The sequence below is a fragment of the Poeciliopsis prolifica genome, unplaced genomic scaffold, assembly GCF_027474105.1.
Source record: "Poeciliopsis prolifica strain line A6 unplaced genomic scaffold, Auburn_PproV2 SCAFFOLD006, whole genome shotgun sequence".
NCBI lineage: Eukaryota > Metazoa > Chordata > Actinopteri > Cyprinodontiformes > Poeciliidae > Poeciliopsis > Poeciliopsis prolifica.
Window position 1 is genome coordinate 1,756,093 of NW_026562381.1, and position 14,777 is coordinate 1,770,869.

At 39.2% G+C, this 14,777-nt stretch overlaps 1 protein-coding gene across 1 annotated transcript in view; it reads left to right on the forward strand.

Annotated features, from left to right (window-relative positions):
• Nucleotides 1–7,425, forward strand: part of LOC129360637 (tenomodulin-like) — a 66,202-nt gene extending 58,777 nt beyond the window's left edge. Inside the window, exon 8 of the mRNA XM_055030963.1 lies at nucleotides 6,066–7,425. Coding sequence (XP_054886938.1) covers nucleotides 6,066–6,275 — 210 coding nt within the window. The 3' untranslated portion in view covers nucleotides 6,276–7,425. The remainder of the gene's footprint in view (nucleotides 1–6,065) is intronic.
• Nucleotides 7,426–14,777: the final 7,352 nt, after the last annotated feature.

A 14,777-nucleotide genomic window follows, 5' to 3' on the forward strand; every position in this document is an offset into this window, starting at 1 on the left:
AAACAGAAACAACAAATGAAAGACGATTCTATTCTTTTACATACCATCCATTTCTGCGTTGCCACTCAGTTAATCAAATGAAACCTGGAAATGTAAGTAGTGTTAATTTAGTGCAGCAAAGGGAAGAATAACGCAGAAAAAACAACTCAAAACCACTTTTTTTCTCGCTCTCTGTCGGTTACGCTACACACAGATTCGTTACTTCAGTGCCAGGATTCAACCCAAAAAGACACTCAAAAATTTCCCACACAAGAAACAGAACATACATTTTTACATTTCTAGGCGAGATGCTTATTTTAAGATTATTGAAAAGTGATCGCTGCGGTAGATTAGCTGCAGCTAAGCTAACACTGCGGTGGTTAATTAGCTAATTTAAGCTAATTTATCGCTGCTGTCTACAGAAGATCTGTCAGAGTTGGAGTGTAAGTTGCCATTTTTTGAAATTTTTAACTGAACCAAAACTCACCAGATTCCACAGCACATCTACATGTTGTGGTTGTCATAGTCAAGCTAGCATAGCTGAACTCCTGCCCTCTCCCTCGCAAATTTCTTAATTAAAGCTTTTTCCTGACCTTGTTATCTAGTTGTCATATTCTTTCTCGTTGCAAAGCACTGCATAATTTTATTTTCTTTTATACATCAGTACATTTCAGATTTAGAGGATTATATTGATAGCTTAACAGCTAAAACCAATGGTAGTCATGGTTAGCGTGCAGCTTTTAGCCCACCAGCAGGAAAATGGAGGCGGGATCTTCAACGGGTCCGTACAGAAATCAAGGACCTTACTGACCTTGAAAACACATAATTGAAATTCAAGTATTTTCAAGGCCTCCAAGCACCCGAATGATTTAAGATGCAGGTGACACACAGGTTATACAGCTTTATGTTCAGCACTTGAGTCGCCACTTCAGGTAACTTCAAGGATAATGAGTCAGGCTCGCACGCCTCCTCACAGCGATGAGAAACGGAGAAATGAGACGTCGTCCCGTAGCGCTGACATTTATCAGACCCGTCCCAGAAACACCTCAGCTTCTGTCCGTGCAATTAAAACAGACCAGGGGATGAAAAACTCTGCTCCTTTTGAAATGTTCTGCCGCTATCAGCCGAGCAATGCGCACCATTGCAATCCATTCCAGTCCGCTGTTTGTGGGTCTGCTGATAACAAAGGCCTTTGTGGCCGAGCGGAGGGCAGGCAGCAGTCTGTAATTGGGAGTCTGAGCTCTGGCTCATGTCGGTGGGATGCCACATGTGAGCCGCATTTATTTTTATTTATTATTATTCTTCCTCCTGCGCTCATGTAGATGTGCACACACACATACTGGTTCCTTTCTTCTGACACACATAAAAAAACATTCGCTCAGCTCATCTGCATTTCACAGACCTGGGATCCGGTGCCACTCCGGCCCGCAGAGCGCGCTCACAAAGCGGAATAATCAGCTGAGCCCGACAGATATATGCTGCTGAACTTTGCCACAGCTGCCCTGTTGGAGCACAGGTTGGACATCTCGAACTAAATAACTGCCTCCCCTGACAGGCCCGTACAGAGATGGCACCGCCGCCCTTGACCCAAATAGCAAAACAGAGCTTTTGATATGAAGTAACAGGATGTTTTAAAGGACCCCTATTATGAAAATTTTTATTTTTTTGCATTTTTCTACTTTACCTATATATTTCTACTTCCATTTAGCTTTCTACTGCTTCTAAAAACAACCACAGCACTTAAAAAAACAGCCATTTTTTGGCAGTAAGTTAATGTTTTTAAGACAAAAATGAGCCGTTTCGAAAACCTCCAGAAACTTAAGATAATGCGCTGTTGCCTAGCAACCCATGTGGAGCTCCAGCATGTTTGGTCAGCTGGTTTTACTGCTACATGTGCTTTATAAAGGCTGCTGGAAAAGGCATGCGTTTTCTTGCTAACTGACCATTCAGAAACCACTTGTTTCATTCTGGTTGGTTGTGCAGCAGGCTCCACTTCTGCTTTTCAAAGACATACATTTGAATGCACATCTGCTTGCAGCCATTTTTATGCAGAAATGAGCAGACTAGAATCTCATTATCTGAAAATGATTTTGTGCAAAAATTTAATGAACAATTTTTTTGTAAGTTTGAAAACTGTGAATCTTTCTACTTCACTTTTATGCTCTACTGTACTTTGTGTCTGTCAAATAAAAACCTAACAAATAGATGTTATTGTTGAAAATGTATCAAAATATGGAGACATAAGTACTTTCGTAAGGCACTGGGTTTCAGTGCAATGCATACCAGAGGGAAAAACGCTGCAGGAATGTAAAGGCAGCAGAGAAATCTTCACTCTGAACCTAAAGCTCCTTATCACTCTGAGTATACAGGAAAACATGACTGCGCTATTGAATTACAGTACATGGGTTTTCACTGTCATCCCTCCTCACTGTAACACAGAGATGGAAATCTGAGGCCGGGACTCACAGCAACACGTTTCAAATGTTGCTCCATCCCTCGTACCTAAAGTAAAAGAAACAGAGGCTTATTGAATACAAAGCAGGGAACGAAGCGTTATCGCTGCTGTTTTGATCACAGAATGAATGTGATGAGATTTAATAACACATCCAGGGATGTGCTTCATGAAGAGCGGCGATCAGGGTGTGTGAAATAATACCAACAAGTGTGGAGATTAGAGGAGTCATGCTTTGATTCGTTACATCTTATTGAATGACTGACACAGTTTTCTACTCTGCCGACTCATTCACATCCAGTGTCTCGTATTATGCATGGAGGAGTGTGTGTGTGTGTGTGTGTGTGTGTGTGTGTGTGTGTGTGTGTGTGTGTGTGTGTGTGTGTGTGTGTGTGTGTGTGTGTGTGTGTGTGTGTGTGTGTGAGGACGGTGTGATGAAATCAGAGGCAGTGAGGGGGTAATGGCTTTTACTCTTCATTAATGCGGCTTGTTTGTGAGTGACTGTCTCAGATTTCCCAAGGTGAACTATTCTTATCACCTCAGCTTCCCATGAGAGACGGCAACTCAGAGCGAAGGCGTTTAATATGTAGTCTGCGTTTCAAAAGGATAGCTCTGATTAATTCTCTTTAAGCTACAATGCTGCCCATTGGCTGTTTGTGTTGATAAACGTCATTTGAATAAAATATTTCCTTCATTTCTTCTGAGTCGAAGCGCCAGACTTGGTTACATCCCAGTTCGGGCTGCGAGCGGCAGATAAGATTATCGTCGGTCCATTGACAGCCTTCGTGTTGTTTCCATAACAGATTGTTGCCTGGAAGCTGATGACCTGAAACCCGACTGGAACAATAAATCATTAAAAGCCTACCTGAGCCTGTCATAGTCATAAATCAAACGCAGCTATGCTCGATGTTTATCTGTCGCACCGTTTCTGTGTGTTTTAAATATGTCTCGTGAGTGTGAGTAACGCCGCTCGCCTTATCAACGCTCCAATCAGACGCATGACAGACTCCCTCACTGCTCTGGCTCTTAGCAAATTCACAGAACGACTCGCATCGCCGTCAGCTTCTTCACTTTTTAAAGCATCAATACGTGTTATTCGGATTTTATGTAGCCATCAAACCGATTGAGGCAAAAGTTTTTATACTCTAAAAACACAAAATCTTAAAGTACGATATTTCAGTTTCTGGTGCAAATACATCAGTTCACCTGAAATAAGACAAAATTACCTTGAGGTAACTTTCAGCAAGAAATAGCCGCTTAATTCCTAAATATTGAACAAAAAATGAAAACTGAAGTGGAACAAAAACTTTTTAATTTTTCCCATATTATGAGTTTTAAGGACATTAATAAAAAAATATGGGCCAATGTTGATATCAGACTTTAATACGGCTGCTATGGCCGATAACTGATATTTACTGATATTTACAGCTCTGGAAAAAGTTAAGAGACCACCTGGATTGATCAGTTCATCTGATTTACTTTTTATAGGTAAATGTTTGAGTAGAATGAATATTGTTCTTTTTTTCTATGAACTACAGACAAAATGTCTCTTGAGATTACAAGCAAAATTTAGTGTTTATTTGCAGAAGATGAGAAATAGTCAAAATAATGAAAGATGCAATTCTTTCAGACCTCAAATAATGCAAAGAAAACAACAAAACCACCAAATATTGATCTCAGGAAGACTTCAGAGATCAATATTTGGTGGAATAACTGGGAGGTTTTCAGTGGCTTTCATTTTCTTTACTGCTTCAACACCAGAAAACGAAATAAAACAAATGGCAACAATTTGTGAAAAAATATTGGTTATTAATATCGACCTGGTTTTATTCACCGGATCGAAACCATCGGTCTCCCCATATGTAAAAAATGTTATCTCCTCTTTCTTTCTGTTCCCAGTGTTCCCAGTACAAACTACAGAAATACGCCACTCAGTCAGAAACAACCAATCAGAGGCAGGAGGAGGGTCTTAGTGCTGTCAATCACTCTCACTTGCTCATAAGCTTCAACTGCTACGATATAGCCTGCCATGAATGCTAATGCTAGTTTTCCTGTAATGATGGATTCACACATTGAGCAGCATACACCAGATTGATTGACAGCGCTAAGACCCGCCTCCTGGCTCCGATTGGTTGTTGTTGACCGGAAGCGGGGCATTTTTATCTGTTTCATAATATACCACATGTTTCAGCTTTAAAGCTGATGTGATTGAGCCATTTGAATATTTTTTTCATGGTAAACTTTTTTATTTCAGCACAAACTGTTTGATGTTTAGTAAAACGCCTCATGAAAACCAGAAACAAGGACACAGCGGTCTGCTAATGAAGCTGTTTCCTAATATTTCGATTGCTGCTGGAGTGTTTTCACTTCACCACTTCACAATTATGCCCCACTATGTGCTGGTCTACCACTTAAAATCCCAGTAAAAGGTATTGACCTTCAGGTTGTAATGTGACAAAAACTGGGAAGTTTCAAGGGATATAAAAACAGTCACAAGGCGCTGTTGCATAAAGACATAAACAAAAACAAAGAGGGATTTACTGCTGTGTGACTTGCAGAGTGGAGTGAAGAAATCCCTTTATTTCTGAGGTGGTAGGGACAAACAGGACCGTTTCCCTCAGGGTTAAGCATTTCCCACACATTTTCTGGATGTGTTTTGTTCTGCATGGTTGCGTATAGCTGAGTCATTGCGTGTGTCCGGGTTGAGGCCAAATCTCCGGATCCGAGGAGATTAACCAGCGCCGGATTGTCTCTGAGGATTCATTTACTAAAAGAGATTGAAATGTGGTCAAATGAATACCGAGGGCATTTTGCTACCTCAACCCGCGTGTTGCCAGTTAAGTGGCACTTCTCCGAACCCCCATCCAGAGGTTCTTGATCTGAGGCATGGCACTCAGCCCAAAGAGTCAATGGGGGCATGAACCAAGCAGCACAATGGAAAAATCCAAGGGCCATTAATTCTACCCAATTTACCTTTCGTTTGGGTTTCATTTGGCCCCTCTATAAATTCAGAGGCAGCCAGCAAGAGCAAATGAAAGAATCCTTCTTAGGCGATCATTACTCTACTAATTGCTTTAGGAATGTGCCATGCACTTAAAGTCAAGGTCACGGCGAGGGCAGCGAAAAGTGAGGATCTCTAATTTGAATGCTCTGCTGGAGGAGGGGCGGCCATTTTAGAGCAGTCTATGCTCCATTCGAGGGAGTTAAGAGGTCAAAGATGAAAGAAATAGTGCAATTATGTTAGTAACTAGCAACTAAGAGTCCCTTTGACAGGAAACAGCGCTGGTTGGGAGGTTATGAAGGGTGGCTTCACTGTGCTACTGTCAGTCGCTTTGCCTCAGTCATAATAGAAAATGTCAAGGGTTTCATCATATCGAAGCTCCTGTAGCTTCATTCAATCCTCCTGATCGCTTCGTCTCAGGCGCGACACAACTCTGTATTTTCACACACACTCGCTCTGATCTTTTGGCTCTTTTTTGCCTTTTGCGTACATTTTTCCGACCTAGAACCAAAAGCAACCTCATCAATTCCTATCAGTCATTCCTCCTCCTCCTCCTCTTCCTCCTGCCCTTGCCTCTGGAGGACCGGCATTTGTCATGTGTGTGTGATGGCGGCCCCGCTGTGTCCTCTGCAGAGGGACGTCGGCATCGAGCTGGATAACCGCCTGGACGAACGCGGCTACTGCTGCCAGTACTGCCGCCGCGGCTACCGCTACTGCCGCCGCTACTTCGAGCCCCTGGGCGGCTTCAACCCCTGGCCGTACTACTACCAAGGAGGCCGGGTCATCTGCCAGGTCGTGATGCCGTGCGACTGGTGGATCGCTCGCATGCTGGGCAGAGTCTGACGCTGAATTTTAATGGTTTCTGGATCTGAAATAATCTGAGAAATATTCCAGACCTCATTTGTAGAAAAAGAGCATTTCATATTCATTGATTATATTCTCAGAGGCATCATTAACTGCCTCGTGTTGTATACTAGCAAATGAAATCAATGCTTCTTTTTTTTAAAAACTTTTATGTTCCACTAAATCTGTTTGCGCATGTTCAGTGCTTTAAAAGGGCAATATTTGTGTTCTCCAGGCATAATACACTAACAATGTTATCGTCAGTCATAAAAGTGATGTCAATTATCACTTAAAAGAAATTCTACTTCCTGGCTTAACGCTTTGAAATTGGGCGCCCGTCTCTTTAAGAGCCCTTTTACAACGTTTCTACCAGCATTGAACTGAGAAGTAGTTTCTATAACGACCTCAGCGGATCTGCAGTTCCTCCAGACGTTTGCTAATTGATGCTGGCTAGTCTGAAGGAGCTGCTCTGTGAGGCAGAAGCTTGGAAACTGCAGCATTTTGCACAGCTGAATGGTTGCCATGGAGATTAAAGGATTAATAGATAAAAGTTGTTCTTGATGAAGGAACTACGTTGTAACATTAAGAAAAGTTGATTTTACATGATACTGCCCCTTTAAATACACATGCAAACTTTCCTGATTGGTGCTACAATAAAGATTTAACCACACTATTATATCTAATAGCAGCATGTTCTGTGTAATAATCAAACACTTTCAGGTTGTGAAGCACATTTTCTGTATTATGTAAATGAGTAGTTTGGACTTTTTGAGCCATACTAACAGTTTGCTTATATTTAGTGGACAAGCTCTATTACTGTAAGTGATTCTGCGGCTGCTGAGTTTGTGCCAGTCGATGTATTTCCTGAGCTTCTTATTTGTTATTGTTAGCTAAAGCTTTAAGGATGCAGATTCATAATATAAACTACACACACTTACAGTTGTTCACAATTTATTCATTTTAGTCATTGAAAGTTAAATCTGTTATTTAACGTTTTTGTAATTCAAGTGCTTTTTTAAAAAAAAAAGAACTATGGTAAACATGCCCAAAGTGTTGGTCGGGTTTGTTTGATTCGCTTGGACTCTCTTTACATGTTTTTAAATTTGACTCCAACTTTGTTCCAGAATTCAATTAAAATCTTCCTTTTGAAAAAAAGTTTGTTCTCTGTTGTTGTTTTTATTGATGAATAAATTGTGGTTTTTATTTATTCTGAATGTCTAAAAAGGTAGAACATTTATCAAGCAACATTTTGGGGGAAATTTCAATTTTAAAAAATCTGTAAGAATTTTTGCAAATCTATATTTTAGGAAGCAAATTTTACAAATGTTGTGATGAATCTGTTTTAGATCGTAGCTTCTCACTTTCTAATATAAGGAGGAAATTTCAGATTTTAAAATGATGCAAATAAAAACATCTTTTTATTTTCAAAAAGACCTCAAAGCTAATGCAAAAGCAAACTGTTTTTGTATAAAATCATTGTAAATTTTGTTTTACTGACAGAAAATGTTCAAACAGACCTCACTAGCTAGCATTCTAGCTTACAGAGGCACCCATCCATCTACATAGCTAGCTAAGGTAGCTAGCTATGCTTTGACCCATCTACTTAGCTAGCTATGTAGATGGGTCAAACAAACCTATCTACATAGCTAAGGTACGTAGCTAGCTACCTTAGCTAGCTATGTAGATAGCTATGCAGTGCATAATCTAGTGAACTAGCTAGCTAGTGAATTACCTAGCTAGTTGGATAAATGCCTGCATTTCAGCTGATGTTATCAATGCTATATTTGCATTAGCTGACTACACTTTAAAAACTGTTCCTAGTTACAGTTTCTCAGTTTATCAATGTCCATTGTGCTGTCACTATGCTAACATAGTTGTAAACTGCTAACTGCTAGCAGTTTAAAACACTAACTGAATCTTTTCATACAATGCTACATTAGCTTAGCTGACTTTGTTTCACTGGAGGGTGTTGTTTGGTTTTGCCACTGTTTTCTATATCAGTAAAGTCTGTATTGCTATTTAAAAATATTTTAGCCCTATCTAAGAGCTAATTTTAGCTAATTAGAACAAACTGAAAAGGTTCATAGCTACCTGTAAAACATTTATATATTTGTATTAATTATTTACATTAATTAACTGTTCTTTATTTTCTCACAGTTTTCTCATCTAAGCAATGTCCTATTACTGAACCAATGTCATCCTACATTTCTGCTATTTTTAATAAATAAATGAAAGTAATATTCACTGGATGCAACAATCCACTGACTTTTAGTTTATTCAGATAATTCCCAAAAAACTACTTTCTCATCTTTGATATTGTTGCACAAATAAAATCCTGACACAGACTCTCTCAGCAGACCTGTGAGTTTAGCCTGGTGACACACAATTTAAAAAACTAGACAACAGTGTATAGAAGTGTTGGCATTTAAGTGAAAATGTTACGTCCCACTAATTTAGCTGTGAAACTTATGAAAAGGAACATTTGCAGTTTAAAATTGCTAAATTTTGCAATAATATCTCAACCACTGGTAAGAAAGCTGCTGGTGGTGTCAAAACAGTTTTTTAGTAAATCTCCACTAAAAACAATGCAGATAAACTTTCTTTAAAGTGTTTTCGGCTCCATTCAGAAGCTGTGAAAGGCCACTTTTCATTCGAATGTTGAACTCAACGCTGCTTTACTTCAGAGGCCTTTTGACACATCGTTCACGTATTTTCATTTTCAAAAAAAACGATCAAAGATCCGCAGCGCAATCCAGGAATAAAACTGTAAAGCTTAAACATTCTTGATTTTGATTTATTGCTCTCCACATATCTGAAAAGAATTCCTGTATTTTTTATCCAATAAACATGCATTAATTTTCATATATTGAATTTCTCCCGTCTGGTACATCTGAACGTTGCTTTTTGAATAAAAAAAAGAAATGATCACCTCTCTCAGGGTTTCTACTAAAACATTTAGAAGACAAACTTATGACAGTTTTATAAGGTTGCATGAGATTGCAGAGGTATTCCCAGTAAAGTTTTCGGCTTATATCTCTGTCTCTTTTCCCGCTTACATAACCTGCAGATAAAAGTTTTTTGCAAAACCAACGACAGCCCTCCAAGGGCAAAACAAGAAATTGTGAAAGAATCAACAGGAAGAGAATCGTGCTCCAAAAACAAGACGCACAACAACAAACAAAGGTGAAGAAAAAACATTGAAAGACATTTTTGGTGTAAAAATTACACTTAATTTTACATACGATATCAAGGGAAAAGTTACAAGAGGTTTAAAATGGTAAACGAAAGAGAGACCAAACAATGATGACTTCATGTTGCAAAGTGACTTCTTCTTTTTTTGTTTTTGGCATCAAGTTAAACTTTGCTTGTGTAATTAAAGTCGCAAGAGTCTCTGCTGTGTTTTGTTTTGTACTTACTGATCTGTCCTCCTTTGTTTCCACTGCTGCAGTCTGCAAAAATAAAAAAAAACATATAAAATGCTTAAAATGGTGCTTGTGTTTCCTGCTTTGCTGAAACGGTTCTAATCTGAAACAACGCATGTCGCCGTGCTGAGCTTGAAAAACCCTCATCTGTAAATAACAGATAAGCAGGAGAGATATGCATTTGTAATTGATGTTCTGTCATCACAATAACAAGGTGCGCGAACGCCCCTGAGAACCAAAGCTACAAGAGGGAAACAATGGGAATGAAAAGTCGAGTTGCTGTTTGAAGTCTTCTCGATGCTGTTTTCCAATTAAAATTTCATTGTATGAATAATGTCAGTGGTTGTATTGTGTGAAATGTTATAATTTCCTTGAAAGACTCTTGATACCCAGGGGTGTTTGTGTGAGAATTGATAGTCTGGGTTTGAATCCATGGAAGAGTCAAATCCGTCTCTCCTCTCCATTAATCCCGTTCCTCATTAGCTTGGTGAGATAAAACAGATATATATTCGCTTATTGTTTCTTTTTTTACAACTTCTGTGCATCTGATGACTAATAATTCGTCTTTTCATGAGGATATAACGGCGTCTCTCTCGCCTACGATGTAAATATGCCTGTTGACTCACGTGGGTTTGATATGATAATAATGTCAATGAAATCAAAAATAATTGGCAGTGACGTTGCTTTTGGTGGAGGAGAAAGTTATCTCAAACGCCATGTAAATGTATGCAAATGATTTGTGAACATGTTCATAGTTCAGACGGTAACCAGATTGTTATTTTTAAATCAATAATGCCAATAGCCCAGAGCATCGTGTCAAGTGAAAATAAAGCTGCTGTGTGTTAAATTCAGTAATTGCAAACACATTTCAAAACGCTGACAGGTGAAACGCAAAGCCTCCCGAGAAGTTTCTGAAAAGTTCATAAAATCAAGAGTTAGGATAAAATATTCCTCACTATTTAACGCATCAAATACCGGAGACACTTTCCTAAACGATTCAGCGACTGATGGGAGCAGAAGGAGAAATATCCTTTATCGCCCATCAGTGGAGAAACTGTGACACCACATTAGAGTGAAAAAAAAAAGACGAGGAATAAATATAAGCCAAAAAACATGAACATTTTAAATATCAGAAGTCTTCTACAAAAAAACTAGAAAGTCCTGAGTTTGAAAACTTGAACATTCAGATATTTTCAGCTTAATCTCAGAAACAACATTTCTGAGCTCCAAAAGTCTAAAATTTGTGATTGAAAAACTCAGAACTTTTTAGATTCATCTCAGAAGCCTGGAAGTTTCAGAGTGTGAGAAAAAGCAAATATTGTTTTGAAAATAATTCAGAAATTGTGAGATTGAGTTCAGAAATTTCAATAAAAAACCAAGAACATTTGTGAACTGCAAAAGTACAAAATTTACAAGAAAAAAAAATAGTTTAGTTTCAGAAATGTTGCAACATTTCTGGGTTTCAAAAGTCAAATTTTTTTGATTGCTGAGTTTTTCAAGCAAATTTTGACTTGGAGCTCAGAAATGTTCTTGACATTTTCTAGAATCAATCTCTGCGTTTTGAAGAATCCTTCTTTTTTAATCTGTAATTGCCACGTTGCGCCGTTGCTCACATCTGTGTGTCCCAGTACTGTGATTTTTGGCACATTCTCTCCGTTTGGATGATGTTTTGTGAAATTCACAGACATCTAAATCACGCCGCCTCAATTCAACCAACTTTTAGCTGCCCTGATCCACAAGTTTTTGTTTTCTTCCCATTTTTCTGAAGCGAAGCCCTGCAGGGAAGAACCTGATGGAGAAACGTTTCCGTACAGCAGTTGCTCGATACTTCAGACACAAATTGGGAATCTGACCCAGTTTCTGTAAAAGCTGCTGCAACTTAATAAATAATTCTCTAATGGCTCATTAAGCATCATCCACTGTAAATACATTTTTTAAAAAGTCAAGATACAAAATCTGAGGTGCCTGAACTGACATGCAAAAGCCTTTTCCACATAACAAGAACAAACACTTTAAGTTTATTTCTCATTAAAAAAAATAAATAAAATCTGTGAAATTCAAACATCTTGTTTATTTGCGTTCTTGTGTCGCACAAAGTGCCTCAACTCTGCCAGCATCAGACACGAGGCGCTCAGTGACGGCGAACTCCTCCCTCACTGATGAAAATTAAAGAATGTGTCGTTTCTAATAAAGTCCTGCTCTGTTTCCCTCATGCATCTCATACAGAAAAACCCCCTGCAGCTCCAGTTTATCACTGTTTTGATGAGGGAGGGGAAAAGAGTGACTGCTCAGCAGGATAAACACAAATACCGAGCATTTACCAGGTTATCACAGTTCAGAGGATCCCTGCCCTCCCTCCACTCTGGCCAGAGGTTTGGACATTTTCACTCAATCCTTCCAGTGAATTAATGCTTTTTGTTATTTATCAGAAATGCAGGAAAGATTTCACTCCCAGCTGCTTATTTTCATTTCAAATAATTCCTCGTTTGTTTGGATGTTGATGGTGAAAACCTGAATGTATGAGGAGTTTCTGTATTTCTCCAATCCAACACATGTATCAATACTGCCATCTTGTGGACAGGAAGTTAAACTGCTCTAATATTTATATATAAAAAGAAGGATGTATTTCTCTATTTTTATTGCTCTGTCTTCCTATTTTTACTGCCTTTAAATTAAAATGTTCCTCGTTTCTCTGAGACAAACCTCAATTCCTCTGGATAACCTGAACCGAGTTAACTCAGAGGGCCTTTCTCTGCAGTCAGTCTGGTGACCCGATGGTTAAATAAGCTCTCTGTGTGCCGTTCCTGCTTCAGGCTGGAGGCACAATAATGTCAGTCGTCATCCTTCAGCCGCTCCCACTGTGAGAGGCAGCGTGGCACAGCAGTAAACACTCGCGCTGTGTCAGTGGCCGCAGGCGACACAGGAATAGTCCTCCTCTTCCAGGACCCGGCTCTCCTGCTCCATCTTCAGGGTCTCTGACTCAGACACGGCGGCTGCTGGTTGCCTTTCATTGTTCCAGTAATCCTCCAGAACAAAAGGGGGAATGAGACGATGAGCAAAATCGATGCCTCGTCTGTGGAAATAGGAACATATTTAGGGTTTTATTGAAACTGGCTGAACTCAAAACTCTCTGATCGTCTGTGACGGTGAGCAGTTTACACTAGAAACCAAATATAATGACAGTGAGAACTCAAGGGCATAAATTGCATCTCATTACTGGGGGGACAATAAACAGGAACATTTCTTAAAACCAGTTTTGGGGTTTCGGCAAAGTTACAGAGAAATGTAACGTAAAATGTGGTTTAAAAAGTTTCTAAAGCTCATTTTAAAAACCTGCAGGACCAAAAATGACTTGTGATGCACATCAAGCTTGTTTTATTCTCAGTAAACAAACTGTTGAGAAATAAAACCAAAATTCAAATGTTGCTTCTATGCAAGTTTTGTTCAGTCTGACGATCTAATCTGTGCGACACCTTTACAAAAATGTCAAGTCCTCAATAGAAAAGCTGTAATGAGTAAATTCCTCATTAACATTGATTTATTATAACATTATATACAAGTTATGGGCTGTTTAAATTATAACTTGTTAAGTTGCTTTATTTTAAACCTTTTTAGTTTTGGCATTTCCTGGGTAACTGAGAACAAATAAGTACATAGAAATTAATATCTGGGGAAATTTATGATTTAAACGTAACACTTAAGGCGCGAGAGTTTATAGAGAAACATATTTTATTTAGAGGTTTGAAAGGCGCTACGTTGAAAACAGAGAAATAAAGACATCATTTTCTGTTTCAAGTGAATAAATGTGTCCCGCATGCGCAGTAGAGGGCGCAGTGACGTCACACAGTGTTTTGCAAACAGCCATAAACAGGAAGGTAAACATGGTGGAGCACAGATTATGATTTTAAAGTTGTTAATTAACGTTTCTATTGCAGTTTTGGTGAATAAAAAAACCATTTAGTGGATGTTTCTGCTTCCAAACAACTAAAACTTATCCTAGTAAAAACATGAGGTTTTGTTTTTCAAAATCGTATTCCTTCCATAAAGTGAATTTATCTTTGTAACTTAAATTTATGGTCAATGGAAGCTGCCTACAGTTAGCAATTAATGAAGTTAAACATAAAGAAATTTGGAAAAACGTGTTTCAAATGTGTGTTTTATTTTTCTGCTCTTAAAGCGAAATGAACCACAACAGACCCAGGAACCAATACAGCCATGGACACTTTCACACATAAACACAATAACATGCTGCAAAAGAATCAGTGCAACCTTTTCTTTCATCACACAGAGACTTAGCACACACACACACACACACACACACACACACACACACACACACACACACACACACACACACACACACACACTCCCTCATTTCACTATGCAAGCTGTGCTGACAGACGCGGCTGTCTTCAGCTGCAGGCAGCATGTCACATGCTAATGCATTCAACCACCCACAGCAACTGGAGAAGCAGCAGTGCTCTTAAGTACAGTCCAATCAGTCTCCGGACTGCTAATGGCTCCCATCCAGTTTCCTGCAGCAGCTTTTACTTTCTCTTTTAAATGCCATGCGATCAAATGTCCCCCGGAGCTGCAGACAGGCCTGGTTTTTCACGGCACAAACGGTTTCATTATGTGGACTTGCTGACTGCTGTTTGTTGTTTCCGAGTTTAAAGCTGCAGTAACTTTTATAAACAATGCCTTTTGTTGTTGTTTCTTAACATATTTTTGAAAATGTCACCATTTCGTGACAGCTTTGCAATGAGACATATAATTTGTGAAAACTGTATCTTAGGAAATGTGCCGCTCCCGTTCAAAAGCAGCCAATCAGAGCCAGGAAGCAGGTCCCATCCTGTCAACATCCTCACCACTAAATGAGGACAAACAACTTACCCATTCAAGTTGCAGTACTCTGCAGTCGTCAGTGGTCATGCTAACTAGCTTTAGCATTCACAACACGCTATGCCAGCTGCAGCACATGAGCTTTTGATTGATCGATCAGACCTGGCCCCGGCCTCTGATTGGTTGTTTCTGGTTAGCTCTGAGAGGAGCTACATTTGTTTCACAGATTGTCATAAAT